We start from the raw sequence: 22,774 nt of genomic DNA, 5'->3' as shown, positions 1-22,774 counted from the left end.
CACAGATCCGCTAGCGCTGCCGCTCATGTCTGCCCAGTGTCTCACAAGGAGACAGACAGAGAGAGATAAGAGATAAACACAGGAAAGCAGAGATAGAGATAGACATAGACAAGGAAACAGAGAGTGTGTCAGAATCAGAAAGAAATACAGAGACACAGAGAAAGTGAGACAGGGACAGAAAGAAAAACACAGAAAGAGACAAAAAGAGGAACAGAAACAAAGAATGAAAAAGAGACAAACACAGACACAGAGAAAATCAAAGATGCAGAAACCCAGAGAGAAAGAGATTGAAACAAACCGATGGAACAATGTCCAGAACCAGTCCCCTTGGTCCTGGGATCTGAGGAGTCTTGTGAAATGAGAGAAGCCAGTCATGGGAGAAACCCACCTGGGATGCAAAAAGCCTGCCCTGTGGGAAGAGTGAAGTTTCTGCTAGGTCTGGCTTGCCATGATTCTAGACACAGAGGGAAAAGTTCTTAATGCCAATGCCTTCCCTCTCATGGTTACCCCCAGTTTATCCTATGTGGTGTTTGTGCATGATGATTTGGTTTCCCCATTAGGTTGCAAATCCCTCAATGGCAGGAACTGTCCTTTTCCTTTCTTGGTATCCTCAGTGACTAGAACAAGGTAGGCGCTTCATAAATTCTTACTGACCAGATAGATTTGGAGGTCAAGGAGCTGAGTTTCAAGCTTGGCCCAGTCTTACCTTTACAACCTTGTTCGTTTTATGAGCCTGTTTCCTCATCTGTAAGGAGGCAATTGGATCCGTGACCTTTCAGAGAGCTTATAACATTACATCTATTGTCTTAGGAATCTTCTTTCTCCATTCCTAACCTGGTGCCCTCCTGAACCCTTACCCCCCATCCCTGCCTCCCCATCTCTACTTGGAGAGCTTTACCCTTAATCTCTTTCTCCCTTCTGGCTCCTTCTCTTCTCAAGTTCTTCCTCTCGGCCATTCAGCCTTGAGTCTGAGAAGGGTAAACAGAAATATAAGAGGCTGAGGGCTGGGACTGAAGAATGGCAGGGGGTTTCAGTACTTCAGCATGGCAGGGACAGCAATCCAGGATACTATAGAGGACTTCAGATGGGCCAAAGCACCTCCTCTCCCCCCCCACCACAAACACACAGACATGCTCCAAAGGGCAGGGCTCAGAGCCCTGGCTTCTCCCAGGGGAAGGGTAGAAGCTAAAATTAGGCCAGGCCCAGCTATGGGATTATTTTTACCATTCAGAGCCAGCAGGGCATTTTCCCACCAGGTGTTTGGTTGCAGAAATGAGGGTGAGGTATGTTGGTAAGGGGGAGGGGACTAAGGCTGTCCGGATGGCCTCTAGGAGGCTCCTTCCTTAGCATATCGAGACCCTGGGGCTGGACTTATCCAGGCACCTGATCTGGGCAATGCTTTCTGAAAATGGATACGGACACTGAAACCCAGATTTACACCCACCACAAAAAGAAATCAACGCATTCAGATCCTCTCCCAGACAAACAACAGAAGCATCCAAACGTTGACTTGTAGATCCAGAAACAGAATTACAAAAATCTCAGAATTAATGAGACGTACTTCCAAACCTAGACACACAAACAGAAACTCACAGAAAAACTCAGACCTCAAAAATACAACTCCCAGAAACACCAAGACAGCCACAGTCAGATCCAGAAATATACACTAATATAAGAATCCTCACCCACTGAAATATATAGACCCACAGAAGTATCTAGACATCGATGCCAGACCTAGAAACGCATCCTTCTCCAGTGAAAGCAACACATACTGAAACAAACAGAATTATCCAGACACCCAGAGCCAAACTTAGCAACACACACAGTGTGAAATCAACACACACTGAAACTTACCCACAGAAGCACCGACACTGACCAGCCCAACTCAGAAACACACCCTGCTTCGTGAAAGCAACATACACCGAAAGAGACGGAAACACTCAGATACTCACAGTCAGACAGACAGTCATAGTGAAAGCAACACACGCTGGAAACATACATTTAGCAATTACAGTGACATTCAGAAACATACAACATACACTGAAACTTATAGACCTGGAGAAACAGCAATATTGCTGTATTTTAATCCAGAAATAGACCTTCAGCTCCTAAACCCACTGAAATACCAAAACAAACATTTCTAGACATTTCACACTTTCTCATCCAGATTCAAAAATCCAGACACACAAGATCTGCAGGAACACTAAAACATACTTCTGGGTCTGGATTTAGTCTTTCTTACTTACCACAAACAGAAACATGAAGGCCTCCAGTAGTATCCTAAGACTTAAAAACATCCAGGTCTAGGAAGGCAAACACATATCTAGGGAAGCTCTAGAACATAAATCCCAGACCCAGAAACACACTCAAACCAGAGAAACACCTCAATACCCCCTCATGACCAGACCCAGAAACATAAAAGATATTTAAACAAAGGTCCAGACATAAATGGACACATGAGCACACACACATACACACAGGCACAAAGTGAAACACACCCAGACACAGAAACATTATCCCCCTCTGCCCAAACAGAAATGGAAAAATCCAAATAAGAATGAAAATATAACTGCCTGCAGGATCCTGCTAGCAGTACTACAAATTATGTATATATATATATATATATATATATATATATATATATATATATATATATATATATATATATATATATATATTTTAATCTGAAACTTGCCTTGCCTCTTGATGAAGTGAGCTATGACAACAGAAATAGCTACAGTACAAAGTCTGGGAGTGAGGGAGAGCATGAAGTGACAGAAGACTGGCATTGGGGTCAGCAGGAAGTAGGTTCAAATGCTGCCTCTGACACCCTAGATCTGTGCCCCAGGCAACTCCCCAAGATGTTACTGAAGAATTACAAGTTTGAGTTGATACAGGGATTACCTCATCTGCCTCAACTCTGCACCTAAATGCACACCAAACCCTTGGGCATAATCTAATCTCTCTCTCTCTCTCTCTCTCTCTCTCTCTCTCTCTCTCTCTCTCTCTCTCTCTCTCTCTGTGTGTGTGTGTGTGTGTCTCTATCTGTCTCTGTCTCTGTCTCTGTCTCTGTCTCTCTCTCTGTCTCTCTGTGTGTCTCTGTCTGTCTCTGTCTCTCTCTCTCTTCTCCTCTCTCTCTCTCCTTTCTCTCTCTCCTTTCTCTCTCTCCTCTTTTTCTCCTCTCTCTCTCTTCTCTCTGTCTCTCAGATGCATCTCTCTTTCACACACACACACACACACACACACACACACAAATACATACATATATACACACCACACCCACCAAGGAGAAGAACCCTTTGTGGTTCCAGATGGCTTCTTTGAGGTCCCAGTGCTATTGGCCTCTAGTACCCTACCACCACCACCAGCACAGCATCACCCCCTCCATGGAGGCTGGAGCAGCTGCTCTGAGGGAGGAATGGTCCGGAGGGAGGAAATGTTAATAAGCTTCTAAGACTCTTCTTTGAAACTTTAGAAAGGATGTAATAACAAATGGAGAAACTAAGACTCCAAGAGTTTACATGCCACATCATAGTCATAGAAACTCAGGTCATCCCGTTCCAAATCTAGCACATTCTGGAGAAAAGGACCCCCCTGGGACGGAGGGGGAGAGGGGGAGTGTGAGGTTGGCCCAGGAGCAAGGAAGGTAGAGATGCCGGAAGAAAGGAAGCCCGGGGATGAGCTGCGTTGTGTGTGCCGGTGACAGCCGAGCCTGCTCTGTGTTTCCCCCTGTCTCCCTTTCCAGTCCTGTCCGGAGGCCCCGGAGGGGATAGTGGTGGTGGGAGGGGGGATGTGCGTGTCAGGCGGGGGTGGGGTGGGGGGGGTAGAGTGGGGTGGAGGAGAGTGCCGGATGTTTAGCGGATCGGAGCTCGGGACAGAGAAAGAAAGATGAGTCCTGGAAAAGGGAGCAGGATCTGGTCTGTGTCAGGGGCTACATAGGAGGCCAGGAGTCTGGGTCCCAGGAAGGGAGCTTCTTCCTCACTCACTCCCCCCCCTCCGCCCGCTCTTTCCCGAGTCTCAGCCCCAGTACTGAGCTGACGCGACTAGGGGCTCCGAGGAGGTCGGGTTCCGGTTCTGGCGCCCAGCAGGGTCTGTTATGGGAAGGGGGAAAGGAAGAAAGGGGAGGGCAAGGAATGGGGACAGCCTTGGCCTCGGGTGCCCCGCCTCCCTCCCGCCTAAAGCGCTCTGACACTTGAGTCCAGCTGAGTTCAAGCCAGGCCGGCTCCAGAAGGGACCGCGACAGACAGAGCGGGACAGACCCAGACAGAAACAGAGAGGGAGGCGCGGTCGCCGGTGATGAGGCAACAGACCGGACTCGGAAAGAGAAGAGTGTCCGAAGCCCGGGGTCTGAGGCCGAGAGGCGGGGAAAGAGGGATATGGAGAAGGCTACGAGACAAGGAACTGAGAAGCCGGGAAAGCGAGCTTGGACTAGAGAAAGACAGAGCCAAAGCCAGAAGCGGGAGCGGAGAAACTGAGGCACAGTTGAAGAGCAATAGAGCGAGGAGGACAAGGGGAGTGAGCGGCAGTGACCGAGACCCAGCCGGTGGAAGCGGGACCCCGGGAGCCAGAGCACAGTGGGGCGGGGCGGAGCCCCTGGGACTGAGCCAGGCCCCCAGCTGCGGCCGGGCGGGAAGGAGAGACTTGGGGGGAGTGAGCTTCGAGGGGGCCCGGGGCGCTGCACTCAGTGTCTCTGCTCTTCCGCCTGACCCCTAGCTCGCCGTCCCGGGACCCCCCCGGAAGCCCCGCCCCGGCGACGGGCGGAGAAAAAGACCCGACGCGGAGAGAGGGACACAGACACACACGGAGTGACACACGGGGGGGAGGGAGAGAGAGACGGAGAGACACCCGCAGCCAGAGACGCCCTGAAACGGGGATCCACACAGAGAGAGACACCCCGGGGGCAGCAATCTAGGAACGTGCGGGGAGCTGGCCAGCCATGCTGGGTGGACAGCGCAGCCCCCCAGGCCCCGGCCCGGGAGCCCCCTCCTCACCGGGCGGGTCTCCCCGGGCTTCCCCGCGTAGCTCCCCCGGACTCTTCAGGAAACTGCTGGTAAACCAGAGCATCCGACTGCAGCGGCGATTCACCGTGGCCCACCCTCTCTGGTGAGCCTCGCTCCCCCCTTGGGAACTGTCCCAGGAACGGAGGGAGGGGGTCCCGGGAGGGAGGCTCACCGGAGGGGGAGCGTCTGAGAGAAAAGTACCTAGAGACGCATATACGCCGAGGAAGGGGCAAAGACCTCAGAGGACGTGGGCAGGTGTAGACACTGGCAGAGACAGATGGCAAACTGGAGACCTCATCCACCCTATGCACATCCCTGGGACTCCAGAGATGGAGAGGCAGAGATTAAGATCAAGCCTGGGAGACTGAGGCCTCCAGTCCAGACAGAAAGAGACAGAAATAAAAAGAGATGGAAACCGGAAAGGCTGAAATCAAGAGCCACAAACAAGAGGCTCAGAGAGAAACAGAGAAAAAAGTGATGGGGAAACAGTGGGAAGCAGGAGAGGGAACAAGGAGCCTGGGATGCAGCTGGTGTCTGAAACAGAGGTAGAGGAGAGAGACCCAGAGGCAGAGAGAGAAGCAGAAAGCTAGGCCATGAGGGAGGGGGGTGGAGGAGCAACTTCTGGCGCAAAAGGTGGGGGTGTGGGTACTGTGTCCTTGTCCTCTCTCCTTTGGCTCAGTGGGACACTTGGCCCCACCCCATCCTTGGCTGAGTGACAGCTACTGAGAGTGCCTGGGTCCTTGTAGCCCAGGCCCAGCCTAAGTGTCAAACTAGGCTCCGACCCTGGGTATGGAAATGTAGGGAAATCCTCCTGCACTCAGAGAAGTGGAGGGCAGGGTGGGGGGCAGGCCTCTGCAGACCCCCCAAATGTTTGGAAAGGGGCAGCCTGAGGGCCCAAACCTACGTGTCCCCTTTGCACCTGATATCACATCTCTGCTAGTGGACCAGCGGAGTCTAGACTTAAAAACCTCCCAACCTCTCCTTGTTCCCCCTTTCCTGGCTGCCCCTCTCTGGGAGCATCCCCCTTATCAGACCCTATTTCTGTGCCTCTAGTGGTAGGATCAAAAGTTTTGTACTCAGAACTAGATTCAAAACCCATTTCTGTATGTTCTTTGGAAAGTTATTGAACTTGGATTCACCTCTGGAGAACGAGGGGCTTGAGCTGGGTCCTCTCTAAGGGTCTTTCCAGCTTGAATCTAGAGATCTCCAATAAAAAATCTACCAGTCAATGGGAAAGTAGCTGTACTTCTGCCTGAGTGCCAGGGAGTTTGGGCACAGGTACCAGGGGTTTAAAGTTGCTCACTATGGACCCATTTTCTGCTTCTTAGTTCCCAGACCCCATGGACTTTGTTTTAATACTCTAACCTAAGCTGGTCCTGAGTGGATTCTCCCATCCCAGAACCAGGAGGGGAGTATCTCCTTCCAGAGCTCCATCTGGTAGGAATCCTATACATAGCTCCATCCCTTCTACTTTAGTCCTCTTTCTAATATCTACATCCCACACTTTCCAGCACACACACGAACACACACACACACACACACACACACACACACACACACACACACACACACAAGTCAAGTCAGGAGGACCCGAGTTCAAATCTGGCCTCAGACACTTAATACTTCTTAGCTGTGGGACCCTAGGCAAGTCAGCCCCAAGTTAGCCCCAACTGTCGCAGCAAAAACAAAAACCAAAACCAAAAGTGAATGGAAACACAGTGTCTAGAACGAGGAAGGTATTAGGGAGGATATCAGTAAACTGCAGAGAGTACAGAGGAAAGCAGCCAGGCTAGGGAAGGGTCTTGAATCCATGCTACATAGCAAAGCCTGGAAAAAAGGCAGGGTGGGGAGAGGGGAAGGGTCTATATGTGGGGGAGCATAATCATCACTGTCTTCTAGCATTTGAAGGGTTGTCATGTGGAAGAACAATTAGCCTTGCTCTGCTTGGCTCCAGAGGGCAGATCTGGGAGCTGTGCGAAGGGGGGGGTGTAGTTTCAGAGAGGCAGATATTGGCTCCATGTAAGGAAAAACCTTCTATTCAAACCAGCCAAAAGTGCACTGGCCCAACTTGGGAGGTAGCGGTTCCCCATCATCACAACCCTTCAAGAAAGGCTGGAGTTATTGCTGGAGGGATTCGTGGGCCGATGAGGGCCAGACAGGTTGACTTCTGAAGTCCCAGCTCCCATCTTCATTGGGAAAGTAATGAAGCTACAGAGCTGGGAGGGACTTGAATTCATCCAATCCCACTTTCTTCTTTTTATGAAACTGAGGCCCAGAGAAGCTACTAACTTGTACACAGTTGTGAAGCTTATAGGTGGCGATAGATCCCTTGACTTCAGCTGTCACTGTGCTTCAGCATAGAACAAGGGGAAAATTGCGGAATGTAGCCAGAGGTCTTGGGTTCAAAGCCTGCCTCTGCCATGGGCTGTGCGATCTAGAAGTCACTTTCATTCTCTGAGTCTTGGTTTCTTTATCTGTAAAACGGGCCTTGGATTAGATGTCTTCTGAGCTCTGTTTGGAAATCGAAACATATGATTCTGTAGCTTTGGACTCCTATTATGTGGTTTTATACTTTGGCTGCTGGCCTCTGATGCAACTGGTTCTGGGGATGTCCATAGAAACTTGAAATCCTTGGAAGAGAATCTTAGGAGAGTTTGCTGTATAGTCCTTCCTGATTCCCTTGCCCCCGGGTGGAGGTGGGGATGGAGGAGATGGTGGGAGGAAATATATTGAGCTCCAGAGGCTAGCATTTCTGTCCTTAGGGGTTGGAAGCAAGGGGTCAAGGTCAGCCTTCTCTCCCAGGCCCTCTCAGCTCCAAGCCAGGGGTGAACAGATGTGCGGCTCCTGAGGGGCCAGGCAGGGGGCCAGCCGGCAGAGTCTCAGCTCCCTCCCCAGCTCTGTAGGCACCTGCCTAAACAAGCTGGGAAAGCACAACTGCTGGGGAGGCGCAGGCCAGGGAAGGCTGGGCGGGGAAACTTCAGTCCTCAGACAGCCGAGATTTCCAGTGGTGGCAGAAGGCTGGGTGGGCAGGGCTTGGACAGGCCCAGAAACCCCAGCTTTGGGAGCAAACAAAGAGCATGGAACCCTGTCTGTAGGGTGGCACCCCACCCCCGGATCCGGAATGGGCGGGCAGCCAGGCAGAGGGCCAGAGGCTGGCCGCCAGGCTCCGACTCTGGCTTCAGCTGCCACAATTCCACACTGGCCCCTTTGTGCCTGGGCTGGAGGCCCAGTGTGATAATATCAGCTGAAGCTCTAGGGCACCCCTAGACCCAGGGTGCACTGGGCGGGACCGGAACAGGGGGAGGGTGCTCAGGTGGACCTGTGATGAACTGACTGAACATGTGGCATCTGTGCCTGAGTGTGTGTGTGTGTGTGTGTGTGTGTGTGAGAGAGAGAGAGAGAGAGACAGACAGACAGACAGACAGACAGAGAGACAGAGAGACACAGACACAGAGAGAGACACAGAGAGACAGAGAGAGACAGAGAGAGACAAAGAGACAGAGACAAGAGACAGAGATGGGGGAGAGAGAGGGGGAAAGAGATGCAAACAGACAGACAGAGAGACAGAGAGGGGGGAGTGAGGGGGAGAGAAGGGGGAAGAGAAAGGGGAGAGGGAGGGAGGGAAGGATGGAGGGGAGAGGGACAGAGAAACATACAGAGAAAGACAGACAGACAGAGAGGGAGACAGAGAGACAGACAGACAGACGGAGGGAGAGAGAGAGAGACAAGAGACAGAGGGAGAGAGACAGAGAGCGACAGAGACACAGAGACACAGAAACGAGAGACAGAGACACAGAGGGAGAAACAGAACAGAAACAGAGAGAGAGAGACAGAGACAGACCGAGACAGAGACAGAAGGTGTGACTGTGTGAGTATGTATGAGAATCTCTGTGATTGTGTCTATACATCTCTGTATGTGAGTGCCTGGAGGTGCATGAATACTATAGTTGGTAAAGGTGTATATTCCTGAGAAGGTGTCAAGTGTCTTGAGTAATCTGTCTCTTAAGATTTGGGGGAAAGAAGGGAGAGACTGAGAAACAGAGATAAGAAGGTAAGGGGAGGGAGAGAAACAGCAGAGAGGGACAGAGAGGGAGACAGAGAAGGAAAGAAGGGGAGAAAAGGTAGAGAGAGAGAGGAGGGAAGAAGGGGAAGGAGGAGATAGAAGAGACAAAGAAGGGAAAGAGGGAAGAAAAGAGACAGAGACAAAGAGAAAGGGAGAGGATGACAGAGACAGAGAGAAACAGAGAGAGAGCGAGAGAGCGAGAGAGAGAGAGAGAGAGAGAGAGAGAGAGAGAGAGAGAGAGAGAGAGAGAGAGAGAGATGGAGATGGAGAGAGGGGAAGGGGAAGAGGGAGAAGGAGGGGAAGAGAGAGGGAGAGGAAAAAAGGGAGAGGGAAAGGGGGAGAGGGAGAGAGTGGAGGAGAGACAAAAAGAGGAGGTGAAACAAAGAGAGAGAGAGGGAAGAGAAAAACAGAGAGATGGTGTCTCTTAGAGTTGGGGCTTGAGCTTAAAGAGTGTTGTGTGCCAGGGAAGAGCCATCCAACAGGTTTGCTGGGAAGGCATAGTAGGTGTTGGTTCAGGTGGGGACTGGCTAAATGACTGCATAAGGCTCTCCATCTCTGAGTTCTGGCTGTGTAACAACATTAATTAGCAAGCTAGACATTGTGCTAGGTGAAGGAAAGAGGCAAAAAAGTCCAGTGTTCGTGTCACAGGACATAGAATGGTGGACTGGGGTTTCTTGTTGTTGTTTGTCCTTCCTTCTCCAAGGGGCCCATGACATGAAAGTGAGTTGGATTTCAGTAAGGGAGGGCTGTTCAAGGTCACCTGCCTCACTTTCTCCTCCAGAGCCATCTGGGTCTAGTGGCCAGATAGAGATCAGGACCAATGGAGAGTAGCTTGAGCTTGAAACCTGCCCTGGAGAGCTGAGTAAAGATGGGCATGTCACTTAGTGTCCCTCGTCTTCAGTGTCCTTATCCTTAAATACTTCACAGGGTCATGGGGTGAGGGGAGAACTGAATGCTTTATACATGTCTCTGCCTTCTAGGAGATAATATTCTCTGAAAAAACCAGGGGTGTGTATAAGAAAATATAAACTCTATGCACGGTAAATGTAGGTAATTTCAAGGGAAGGCACTGAGCTAATTAACAAGAACCTGTTAATCTCCTACTGCATTCCAGGCATTGTAATAACTCTCCATCCTCCATCAGCTACTAAAGTGATCTTCATGCACTGGTCTGGCTGTGTCCCCTAGACCCCTTACACACACACAATCAACTAGGATCAAATGCAGAATCTTCTATTTAGCTTCCAAAGTCCTCCAAAACTTCTCTGTGGAGCAACTAGGTGGCTCAGTGCATGGAACACCAGGAAGACCTGAGTTCTGATTTATCACTTAACTAGCTATGTGACCTTGGGCAAGTCAACAGTAATTGTGGACAAATAGGACCTGGCACCTTACTCCCCTTTAACTTCTGATCCAGTCTCTCTAGCCCCCTTACTGCCCCTTATATAAGACACTCTGTCTCTGGACTCCCAAGCATTTTCCCTGGTGGCTTGCCTCCCCCCCACCCCCCAGCCATGTCTCCTCTCTGCCTCCTGACTTTTCTAACTTCCTCCAGGTCTCAGATTAAATCTCATCCCTCTATGATCTTAGTGCCTTCCTTCTGAGACTCCTGAATGTATCTTGCACATGCAAAGTTCTGTCCATGCATGTCTCTCTCCCCTTGAGAGAGAGCTCCTTGGGAACAGGGACTATATTTTTGCCTTTATTTGTATCCCAAGATGCTTGGTACACAGAAAACACTTAATAGAAGCATGTTGACAAGACGGGGAATACAAATACAAAGGAAAATGCCTCTGCTTTCATGGAGAAATAGCTGAGAATGAGTGATCTCAGTGGAATTGAAAGGACAAATGTTACAGGTAATAGAGGTGTATGGGCTGCCAGAGTCGTCTTACAGCCCTGTAATCCTCCAAAGAGGCAGCTTCATTCTTCAGTTGAAAAAACACTGAATTTGGAGAGAGTTACCCAGTTCAAATTGTGACCCATCTACTTACCTGAATGATCTTGAGCAATCTTCCCTAGGCCTCAGTTTCCTTATTTGCAAAATGAGGAGGCAGGGCTGCATCACCTCTGAAGTTCCTTCTAGCAATGATCCTATTTAGTGAAGATAATAACCCTTCCTCCTTCTCATACTTGTACCTCCCTTGTCCCTAATTCTCCCTCAGATTTTCCCCTGAGGCATTCTTACATTTCCTGGGCACCTGCAAACAGCCTCAGCTGTCCATCCACATGTCATCTCTTGCTTTTGATATATGGCCAGCTCCTTCTTTATGATCATTTATTTCCTTAATGATTTCTCTTCTGCCTTTTTAACTTTTTTTTTAACTCTTTAACTTTTTTGTTTTGTGTACTGCTCTGGCAGTCTGGGGAAGTCTTAAGGACCACTTTCTCAGTATATTATAGCTAAGTGAATAATATAAAAGACATGGGATTATAAGACATGGGACTACAAAAGCAACAATGATTGAAACACACACACACACACACACACACACATTTATAAGTTCACAGATCCCTCCTTCCCTTCCTTGGGGAAATTTTATCACAGTAGAAAGTGCTGACTTCCTAGACCATCTCTGAACTGTATTGACTGTGTAAATCTATACAACTAACTTGTTTAATTTCTATATATCCCAAGCAACTCCCTATAAGTTATATCTATTAAGTCATAGAGGGTTTGCAATATGTAATGGTGATGGCATTTTTCTGTGCCTGTGATAAAAACAGATTCTTGCAAATATTAAGATCAGCAGTTATTATTGTTATTTTTCCCTCCTGTGTTTCACCCCCTGCCCAAAACCCAGATCTCTTTAACCTTCAGTACTATCTTGAGAGGCAACCTGTTAAGAGTGGGGAGTCCTGGGCAGGGGGTCAGAAGACTTGGGCTTCATCTGCCAGTGACTAAGACATCCTCTTCCTTTTTCTTCTCTTTCTCATCCTCCCTGCTCCTTCTCCCCCTCTTCCTCTTCCTCCTTCTCCTGATATTCCTCATGTCACTTCTTTTATGTACTTGTCACTGGTGGCATTGTGCTTTGCAAAAAGAATGCTAGACTTCAAGTCAGAAAGATCTGTATTCAAATTCCATTTTTATTGGAATAAAGATGGAGGGAAAAGGTAGTAAGCATTTATTAATCTCCTACAATGTACCAGGCACAGTGCCAAGTGTTTTATAAATATTAACTCATTTGATCCTCAGAAGAACCTTTCCAAGTAGATGCTGTTATTAGGTCATTTTATAGCTGAGGAAACTGAGGCAAATGAGATTGTTGATGAGTCTTGACTAGGGTCACACACCTAGTAAATGTCTGAGGCAAGATTTGAACTTAGATTTTCCTGAATACCAGCCCATAATAAGATGAACACTGAGTTCCCTTTCAAATGAAGTTCTGTGATTCTACTGATTATTATTAGACATATACTGTAGGCTACTTGCCCACTGGGTGCCTCTGTCCACTCTTCTCTGGGTCACCCACTGTTCTGATTCTTCAAAAAGTATCAGGCAGCTAGATGGTGCAGTGGGTAGAGCACCTATCCTGAAGTCCCGAGGACTCAAGTTCAAGTCCAGCTGCAAGTCACTCAACCTCAATTTCCTCAGGAGGGAAAAATGTGTCAAGACAGGAACTGACTTAATGAGGGGCAGGGGTTGAGATGGGCTGTACTTGATTTCCTGAATGAACTTTGAGATTGGGGCAGAGTGGGGGAGAGAATCCTGCTGGATTGTACTGTGTATGGACGGGAGAAATATGTCTGAGCCTGGAAAAGGAGGCCAGAGACAATTTGGGAATGGTTTTAAATGCCAGACAAAGACTGCTGTCATTGAGCGGGAGAATGACATGGTTAGAGCTCAGCTCCACTGCTGGGGAAAGTATGAAAAATGATATTCTCTTAGCTCAGAGAGTTTATAATTAAGATGTTAATCCTGCCTTGCTAATCCTGGAGGCAGTAAGGTCTAGTGCAAAGACCTCCGGAGTCAAAGCATTTGCATCACCAATCCCGTCTCGATTAAAGACTAGCTTCCATGACTTCGGAGAGCCTCAGGTTCCCCATCTGTAAGATGGCACAGGGAGATTGGAGCAATGGGCTTTGGAAGTTTCTCCCAGCTCTGTCCACCGTGTGTCGGATGGCTTCCTCTGCAGGCCCCGCCCTGGGGTGAATGTGAACCCCGGAGAGAAACCCACTGGGCGGAGGTCAGGCTGGGCCAGGATTCCCCAAGGCCCGGAACTAGAGGCTGCTAGGGAGGGCTGGTCCTCCGCCCACATGGACTTCTGGGAGAAGAGAAAATCACAATCTTCGTTAACCTTCCAGGTTGCTGCCTTCCCTAACCAGCTTTTCCAATAGGAAGGACTGGAAGCTGGCCCCAGGCCATTGCTGGATGTTAACAGATTTCTTTCCTGTGTGGGACGGGCTAAAAGTCCGAAGAAATCCCACCCAACTCTCAGAACTATGGGTTTTGAGAGGAGCCCTTAGGACAGCGGATAGGGGGAGAGGAAAGCATCTCTGGGCAGTGGAGGGGGAAAGAGGCCCCCGGGTTACAGGAAGGAGCAAAGCAGTCGAGGACTGTTGGGACACTAAGCCCTGGTCCGCAGCAGTGCCGTCTCGGCCCGCCAGGGGGCGTGCAGACCCTGTTCTTCACTATCCCTAGGATTGTTTTTTTGGGGGGGAGGGGGATGCGCTGGACCTGGAAGACGCGGGGGATGGGGGGCAGGGCCGCCCCACCGGGATTCGCAGAGAGCCAGTGACTGTTCAGAACCAGGCACTGTGGGCCCTCAGCTTCGTGACCCGGTCTGTCCCCCACCCCCAACCCCCGGCCGCCCCGCAGAGCTTCCTGCGTCATGGAAAGCGCTGCCTCTGACCCTCCGGGCCCCCAGCGGCCCAGGCCGGGATGGGCCAGCATGGGCGGGGCGCGACGTCTGAGCTCCGGCTTCCTAGCGGCAAGTCCCAGTATTCCATCCCTCCCCCGGCCCGGCCTGAGAGAGCTTAATTAACCCTTCCTGGTCCCTGCAGGGACTTCCTGCGAGTCTTCTGAGGGAAACTGAGGCAAAGGTCCCGGGGCACACCGCGGGCTGGAGCTGGGCCAGTTCTTGCAACGGGTACTGCCCGCCCGCCCCACTGCGCACCCCGGACCTCCCGATTCTCGTTCCGAGGCTCTCCGAACTTCGGGAAAGACCCTTTCCCCACACTCGCCAAGAGCCCAAGCGCCCAGTCGGGGGGGCAGGTACTCCCGGGCCAATCAGTGACTGAGCTCGCCACGGCCCGCCCCCGGGGCAGGATTCCCGCCCCCAGCCCTGCGGGGAGGCTGAGGTGTGCCCGGGATAGGATTTCCACGGCCCACGCCTCCGGCCTGGCGCCAGTAGTCTTGCCTCCCTTCCCCAGCTCCCACCCCCACCCTCCGGTGCGATCCCCGGCTTCCCAGCTCACGCTCCACACCCAGTGTCCATCCCCGGCCAGAGGCTGTGCGGGCTTCTGGACCTTGGGAGGCGTCAGCCTCGAAGTCCGTGCAGCGTAGGAATAGTTGTTGGTTGCGTTGTGCTTTTTGTGTGTCCACTGGCTCCTTTACGCACCTCCGGGAGATGGGGGAGGCAGGCATTCCTGTGCCCCTGTGCAGGCGGAGGCGCAATTACGGGATTCTGTGATCGGGACCTCCTGGCTTCTAGTCCAGCACTCTTTGTAGGACCCCCGGTTTGTGCATTCATCCCAATGTGCCAGCGCGTATCGATCTATGAGCATGTTTACCCTGTGCCAGATTCTGGGCTAGAACCAGAGACGAGAACACGGCTCGTTGATCTGGGGCCAGGGAACTCCGCCGCTCTCGGTCGGCATCTCCTCCAGCAGACGCGCAGATAAAAGACAAAAATGAAACAAACGATCCTTTCCTTTTAGCAGCCGACTGAGGATTCTTTCAGGGAAAATGACATGTGCACGTAGGAGCTTTTGTACAATACGATAAATACGAGGCAATGAGGGAAGCTGCAGGGGAGAGGAGACTCCGCAGATGAAAGACAAAAATGAAACGATCTTTCCTTTTAGTGGCCGCCTTTGACTCTCTCCGGGGAAATATGTGCACGTAGGAGCTTTTACAAAACCTGCCCAGTACGTAGGAGCCGTACAAAACCTGTACCTGCACATGAAATACAAGGCAAGGGGGGAAGCTGGAAACGAGGATCATGAAAGGCCTGGGGGGGGTGGGGAGACTTTGCACTAGGTTTGAATTCCAAGAGGGGAGGAGAGCGCGCGTTCCAGACGTGGGGACCGCGCGGAGACAGGAGGTAGTAAGTCGGGAGACGTAAATGTGTGAGTAGTAGCGAGAATATGAGTAAAGGGGGGAGAATGTGCAAATGAGTCTGGAAAGACGGGCTCGAGTCGGACTGGGAAGTCCCTGAATGCCGAGCTGAATTGGGCAGCATCTGTGAGTGTGTGTGTCTCCGCATGTGGTTGGTGTGCATCAGTGTGTGGTCAGCGTGAGGAGTCCGCCTTGGGTGCGCGTGTGCGCGGCCACGTCCCCGGACTGACCTTCCCCAGAGCCCCCGGGCTGCCCCGGCCTCAGACTCTCCTCCCCCTCCCCCGCCCCCGGGCCGCCCAGCCCCGCTTTTTTAACCCTTTCCTCGCGCCCGCTTCTCAGCTCGGCAACATTCTGGGTCCGGGGTCTCTGGGCAATGCAGAGTTAAGAACGAAAGGTTGACGTCACAGCGGGGGCTGGCCGGAGCGCGCGGCCGAAGGAGGGACGGGGGAGGGGGGCGCGTGGCCGAGTTCGGCTACCCCGTTGCGCGGCGCGCGTCCCCCCCCTCCGCTGCCGGGATCCTCTCTTTGCTAGGCTCTGCCCAACCCCAAGCGCCAGACGGGAGGGGGCGGTGGGAGGCGGGAGGCGGGGGGCGCGGGGGGGAGAGTCCCGAGCATGCGCCCCCGGCCCGGACCCCCCGGCCCGGAGCGCAGCGCTGCGCGGCTGCCCGCGGCTCCCCCGGCCCGAGCCGCGAGCCATGTCCCCGCCGCGCTCCGGGGCCCCCAGCAGCTGCTGCGAGCGCCGCTGCCACCCGGGGAGGAGGAGGCGGAGGGGGCGGAGGCGAAGGCGCAGAAGGCGTGAGTCCCGCGCTCCGGCCCGGGCGCCACTATGAACCTGCCGCCTGGCAGCGGGGGTGGCCCCCCGACCCTGCTGCGCCTCGGCAGCGGCGGCGGCGGCGGCGGCGGCGCCCACCTCCTCGGCTCGCCCTGCGCGGTCAACCGGCCCATTGACATCGTGGGGAAGCGCCGACGGTAACGCCCTGGGGGCGGGCTGGGAGCCCCGATGGGGCCGGGGGGGGGGGGGGAGGGAAAGGGGGGAAGGCTGCGGGAGCGGGGCTTCCACTCTTGCCTCACGTCCTGTATAGTTCGTGGAAGGGCCTTTCCAGCCCAGGCATTCCGTGTACCACGTTCTGAGGTCCCTTCTAGCGCGGCCGTTCTAAGTTGGAAGGTCCCTTCCAGTGCTAAGGAAATCCCTGCTCCGCTATTCTGCTCGAAGGTCCCTTTCAGTTCTGACGTTCTCTGTTCTAAGGACCCTCCCTCCCGGCTCTGAGATTCGGAAGTCCCTTCCAATCCTGACGTTCTTGGTTGTAAGGGCTCTGAGCTCTGGCATTCTAAGTTCTAAGCCCCCCTCCAGTTCTGAAATTCTTTGTCCCGTGGCACACAGATGAATGCCTCTGATATTCTGGGCTCATGGCGCAAGGACCCTCCCCGACCTGACATTCGGGTTTCTAAGGGCTGGTGCCTTCTACATCGGACATTCTGAATTTATTTCGTCTCTCCCAGCACTCCAGTCCTGTCACAAGCCTCCCAGTCTATATTCTAAGGACGGTTCTGCTCAGTTGGGAACCAAAATAAACACCTTGGGGACTGGGTCTTGGAATGAGAGCCTGTGTCATCTCAGGCAAGCCAGGTCCCTCTGGGGCTTAATTTCCCCGGGTCTGACACTATGTTCTAATGGCCTCCTCTTTATGTACGGTCTCTGGAGGCTATGGGTACCACGTGGGTAGGGAGAAGCAGGGGCTGCAGCTGTCTTCTGGCCTAAGATTAGCCCCAGGCGGAGAGGGGGGGATAGAGAGGGAAGGAGAGGCTGAGAGGGGCCTGTTAGAGAAAGGTGCCCCCTGAAAAGAGAGGACCTTCTCTGGGTCTCCTGACTGAGAAGAGATAATTAGGGGCACACTGAGGTGATCCGACTCCTCCACCCCAGGGTTGCCTGAGCTCATGTTGGCCCCTAAGGGACAGAAGTCCAGGCCAACCCTGATCCTGGGAGTTTTGCCAGCCCCAGGGGACTGAGTAGGGGCAAGGTCAGTACCCTGCCTGTAGGAGGGAAGGAGGAGGGAAGAGAGATTGAAATCCCAGGGCCACTGGGCCCCAGAGCTCACCTTCACACAGATCTGCCTTCTCCTTATTCCCCAAGGCTTCCCCAGCTCTGTTCCTCAGAGATCATGACCTGTGGTGGAAAGGATACCCCTTCACCCCTTCTAGGAGCAGGTCTCAGCTGAGAAGAGTGGCCTGGGAAAAGGAAATTCCTACCCTACACACACAGAGTACAGACAGATGCATATATAGTGAATATATAGGTATGAGAACATATGTGAACCCAGAGAAAAAAATTCAACTTTCACATGGCCACACATACAGCTGTAAAGTGTTTAGGTATATGGAGGTGGAGAGGGGTGGGAGAGACACTGAGGAAAGAAAGACAGAGTGGGAGCCCTTTGAAGGCAGGATTGTTTCCATTTTTCCTTTGCATCTGGCACATTGGAAATCCCTAATACATGCTTATTAATTTCTTTCCAGACGACTCAGCTAAGCTTACACAGAGATGCTTTGGGGGTTGCTCTCATACCACGCATTTTCAGGGCCCCCCCAGGATACTACTGGTACATATCCCGGCACACATACCACCATAGACCACGTTAACAAAATGATCCCTGTTGTGGGGTGCACAGTCACTGGCCTGGTGCACCCTCTGGGGTATCCCCAGCATAGCAGTGTGTGTGTGTGTGTGTGTACCTCAACATAGACACTAGGATGTGCCCTGGCACACAGTGGTACATATGCTAAGATACACTGACCCCTGCCCCAGGGTGCACAAACACTGTCATGTGCTCCCCTGCCAGCGATCGCCACAGCCTCTGCTCCTCAGAGATGCTCTCACCACAGGCTGTCCGGGTGGACTGTGGTTTCCGGGGAAGTAGCACAGCCCCTCCCCTCCCCCAAGCCTGGCCCTGTAGGTTGGGGGTAGGGAACAGGAGAGGAAGACCACTTCTTTGGACTCTCCAGCCCCCCAAAGGATCCAGAATTCCTGGGCAGGGAGGGGGAGACCTGAACATCTTTTAGCCCCTACACTTTTCCTTGTCCCTCTGCTCCATCTTCCTGACACAGCTGCCCAGAGACTCAGGGCATGTGGCCCTAGACTTGTGCGGAGAAGTGGAGGGATGGGGCCCTGAGCCACACGCTCCCCCTCTTATCTGAGCAGGCCATAGATGAGGAAGGGAAACAAGCCTGTTGCATCACCTTGGAGGGGGGAGCCCCCTTGTTGCGGGGCCTGCGCTGATCTCTGAGACCTTATCTCCGTAGAAGGCTCCAGTCTCTGACTCGGATGTGCCGTCAGTGGGGCAGGGAGAGATGGAGGGCAAGACAAGTGTCCTGTGAATTGATTCCCTGCATCTGTCAGTCCTGATCTTCCCCTTCACGCTGGGCCTTCTTTGGCCCTTCCTGATAACATTTTCCATGTAATGTTGTGCCCTCCTGTTTGGGTTACGGAGTGGGGCTTCCCCATGACTATAGTGGGAAAATCACCTGGGCAGAGGCCATCTCCGCTCTGTATCTGTATACAGTAAGCACTTAACATGTGTACTGTACAATCAGTCAGTAGACTTCTGGGAGGGAGATCCTTTCCTCTGAAGGACTCGTGGAGGAGGGAGCAGATCTGCCCTGCTTGGAGAACAGAACTGGTCACAATGAGGAGAAATGGGGCAATCTTAGGCTCTGTAAGGAAAAGCACTAGCTTAATAGTGGGAAGGGCTGCCTGGGAAGGTACTGAGCTCCCTGTCACGGAGGTCTTCAAGCTCTCATTCAGCAAACATTGGTGAAGTCCCTCGGATGTTCTAGGTCTGTAGTAGGCCCTGAGGATAATCGGGCTTTCTCCTCAGATGAGTTTAATATTCTGGAGTTAGGGGTGTCGGGGGTTAGGGATGGGACGGTTAACGGGGATGTGGTGAAGGGTATGGATTGGCTCTAGGCTCCAAGCAGCAGGGCTAGAAATAAGATCTAGGCAGAAACCTTAAATGCAGCATCTGTATGTGACCTTGTGGATCTCCTTCCCCTCAGTTTCTCTATTTGTTAAAATAGCCCCATCTGTCTCTAAGTCCTGTGATCCTGGGGTTTGCCCCGTCTTGCTCTCCGGGGAGAACTTGCACCGGCCTTCTCAAGGATGGGTCCAGATTCAAAGGCTGGCTTCCCGGGCCTGGCTCAGGGTTTGACCCCTGGCTTTCGGGATCAAGGGAAGGCCAGATAACCACAGGGTAAAGTGAACCCCAGCATGTAGCCGAGCCGAGCGGGCCTTGCAGTGGGATGGCCCTGCTGATTTCCAGGGCAAGGTTTGGGGACCGCGAGCCGCCTCTGCTCCCTCACTCAGCCGCCTCTGCCTCTCCCCCGGCCGCAGCTTTGACCTTGAGAATGGCCTGTCTTCGGGAAGGAGCCCGCTGGATCCTCAGACCAGCCCTAGCTCGGGCCTCATCATCCAGGGCAACTTCCCCCACAGTCAGAGGCGGGAGTCTTTCCTCTACCGCTCGGACAGCGACTATGACCTCTCCCCCAAGGCTATGTCCCGGAACTCCTCCATTGCCAGTGACCTGTGAGTATCCCTCTGGGATGGGAGGTTCTGGGAGAGAGGACGAGCTCCAGTACCAGAAGCCCCTTTTCTTCCCCACCGCCCGCCTGACAGACTTTTCTCTCCCCCGCAGACATGGAGAAGACATGATTGTGACCCCGTTTGCCCAGGTGGGTACCAGCCTATTTCCCGGCCCGTGCTGTAGAGACAAGGCCAGAGGGTGGGGAGGTTGTGGAAGGGGCTGGGGCAGAACTCCAAAGCCCCCTTGTCTCTGGTCCTGCCCGGGGACTGCGGAGGATCTCCGTCCCCAGATGTCTCTCCCCTAAATAGTCTGGGCCCAGGGCCCCCTCTCCCCCAGCCTGGCTAGGCAGGGATGCCGGAGCGCCTCCTCGGGCTGGGAGGTTCAGCGGGTGCCGCCTCCCTCCCAGGTCTTAGCCAGTCTCCGAACGGTCAGGAGCAACTTTGCCATGCTGACTCGACTCCAGGACCGCGTGGCCAAGTGAGCGCGTGCGTGTATGGAGGGTTGGGGGCGGGGCTTCTGGGACCCCTCCAGCCCGACCTGACCCTCAGTTGACCTTCTGTGATCTACAGGAGAGTGTCAAGCAGCAATCCCCCTTCCGGCTGCCGGGCCCCACCGCTGTCAGGTAAACGCGCCCCCGGCTTCGCCGCCCTTGTTCTACAGATGTGCATTCTGAGCCAGGGTGTCCCGGGCCATCTCCACTGTTAAGCTGGTGGGAAAATCCTCCCAAGCTGTGCAATAGCTTTCTCCCCTCCCCACACTGACTCTTGCCAGGGCTCCCACCCCTCCCCTCCCTTCCGCCATGAGCCCCCCCTCCAGTTGTCTTCCCAGCAAGAGCGGGCAGACATTACCCTCTGCGCCCCCATCCCAGCCTCGCTCCGGCCACACTGTCGGACAACTTCGTTGCCCTCTTGTTTCTATATTAACTCCATTCTCCGGTATGTCCCCACTCCCTCTCGGAGAGCCTCCCTTACAGCAAGGAAGAGCAGAAACGGAATAAGAAAACAAGTCAGCAAAACTCGCCAGCCTCCACCGGCGGCAATTTCGGGCCCGTTTCCAATAATGACTTGGAAATAGGGTCTGAACTCTGGACTCCGAATTGATCACTGCTAATTTGCATGTAATTGGCAGCAAGTCCAGGAAGATGGTAGAAATAGAGAAGTGATGCTTACAGTATCAGAGCCGGGAGGGCCCTTAGAACCCAGGGTGTCAGGGCTGGGAGGGCCCTTAGAACCCAGGAGGTCAGGGCCGGGAGGGCCCTTAGAACCCGGGAGGTCAGGGCCAGGAGGGCCCTTAGAACCCGGGAGGTCAGGGCCGGGAGGGCCCTTAGAATCCGGGAGGTCAGGGCCGGGAGGGCCTTCAGAACCCAGGAGGTCAGGGCCGGGAGGGCCCTTAGAACCCGGGAGGTCAGGGCCGGGAGGGCCCTTAGAACCCGGGAGGTCAGGGCCGGGAGGGCCCTTAGAATCCGGGAGGTCAGGGCCGGGAGGGCCCTTAGAATCCGGGAGGTCAGGGCCGGGAGGGCCTTCAGAACCCGGGAGGTCAGGGCCGGGAGGGCCCTTAGAACCCGGGAGGTCAGGGCCGGGAGGGCCCTTAGAACCCGGGAGGTCAGGGCCGGGAGGGCCCTTAGAATCCGGGAGGTCAGGGCCGGGAGGGCCCTTAGAACCCGGGAGGTCAGGGCCGGGAGGGCCCTTAGAATCCGGGAGGTCAGGGCCGGGAGGGCCCTTAGAACCCGGGAGGTCAGGGCCGGGAGGGCCCTTAGAACCCGGGAGGTCAGGGCCGGGAGGGCCCTTAGAATCCGGGAGGTCAGGGCCGGGAGGGCCTTCAGAACCCAGGAGGTCAGGGCCGGGAGGGCCCTTAGAACCCGAGAGTCAGAGCTGGGAGGGCCTTCAGAACCCAGGAGGTCAGAGCTGGGAGGGCCCTTAGAACCTGGGAGGTCAGGGCTGGGAGGGCCCTTAGAACCCGGGAGGTCAGGGCCGGGAGGGCCCTTAGAACCCGGGAGGTCAGAGCTGGGAGGGCTTTAGAACCCAGGAGATCAGAGCTGGGAGGGCCTTAGAACCCGGGAGGTCAGAGCTGGGAGGGCCCTTAGAACCTGGGAGGTCAGGGCTGGGAGGGCCCTTAGAACCCGGGAGGTCAGGGCCGGGAGGGCCCTTAGAACCCGGGAGGTCAGAGCTGGGAGGGCCTTAGAACCCAGGAGATCAGAGCTGGGAGGGCCCTTAGAACCCGGGAGGTCAGGGCCGGGAGGGCCCTTAGAATCCGGGAGGTCAGGGCCGGGAGGGCCCTTAGAACCCAGGAGATCAGAGCTGGGAGGGCCTTAGAACCCGGGAGGTCAGAGCTGGGAGGGCCCTTAGAACCTGGGAGGTCAGGGCTGGGAGGGCCCTTAGAACCCGGGAGGTCAGGGCCGGGAGGGCCCTTAGAACCCGGGAGGTCAGAGCTGGGAGGGCCTTAGAACCCAGGAGATCAGAGCTGGGAGGGCCTTAGAACCCAGGAGGTCAGAGCTGGGAGGGCCCTTAGAACCCAGGAGGTCAGAGCTGGGAGGGCCTTAGAACCCAGGAGGTCAGAGCTGGGAGGGCCCTTAGAACCTGGGAGGTCAGGGCTGGGAGGGCCCTTAGAACCCGGGAGGTCAGGGCCGGGAGGGCCCTTAGAACCCAGGAGGTCAGAGCTGGGAGGGCCTTAGAACCCAGGAGGTCAGAGCTGGGAGGGCCCTTAGAACCTGGGAGGTCAGGGCTGGGAGGGCCCTTAGAACCCGGGAGGTCAGGGCCGGGAGGGCCCTTAGAACCCAGGAGGTCAGAGCTGGGAGGGCCTTAGAACCCAGGAGGTCAGAGCTGGGAGGTAACATCAGATCATCTAGTAAATCCCTTCAT

General features: G+C 54.0%; 1 protein-coding gene across 5 annotated transcripts in view; it reads left to right on the top strand.

Moving 5' to 3' along the window:
• PDE4C (phosphodiesterase 4C) overlaps window positions 1–22,774 on the top strand; it is a 63,964-nt gene that overhangs the window by 25,061 nt on the left and 16,129 nt on the right. For 2 of the 5 annotated variants that reach the window (XM_074302534.1, XM_074302541.1), the window contains 4 exons: window positions 19,727–19,918; window positions 20,028–20,064; window positions 20,323–20,393; window positions 20,486–20,538. In XM_074302534.1, coding sequence (XP_074158635.1) covers window positions 19,727–19,918; window positions 20,028–20,064; window positions 20,323–20,393; window positions 20,486–20,538 — 353 coding nt within the window. Of the gene's footprint in view, window positions 1–3,986; window positions 5,104–15,957; window positions 16,312–19,726; window positions 19,919–20,027; window positions 20,065–20,322; window positions 20,402–20,485; window positions 20,539–22,774 lie in introns of those variants that run through there. The other 3 variants (XM_074302548.1, XM_074302549.1, XM_074302558.1) reach the window with 3 other exon arrangements.

This window comes from Sminthopsis crassicaudata, chromosome 1, assembly GCF_048593235.1.
Source record: "Sminthopsis crassicaudata isolate SCR6 chromosome 1, ASM4859323v1, whole genome shotgun sequence".
NCBI classification, from domain to species: domain Eukaryota; kingdom Metazoa; phylum Chordata; class Mammalia; order Dasyuromorphia; family Dasyuridae; genus Sminthopsis; species Sminthopsis crassicaudata.
Note: the sequence above shows the minus strand (reverse complement) of the source record. Positions and strands in the feature narration are given on the sequence as shown.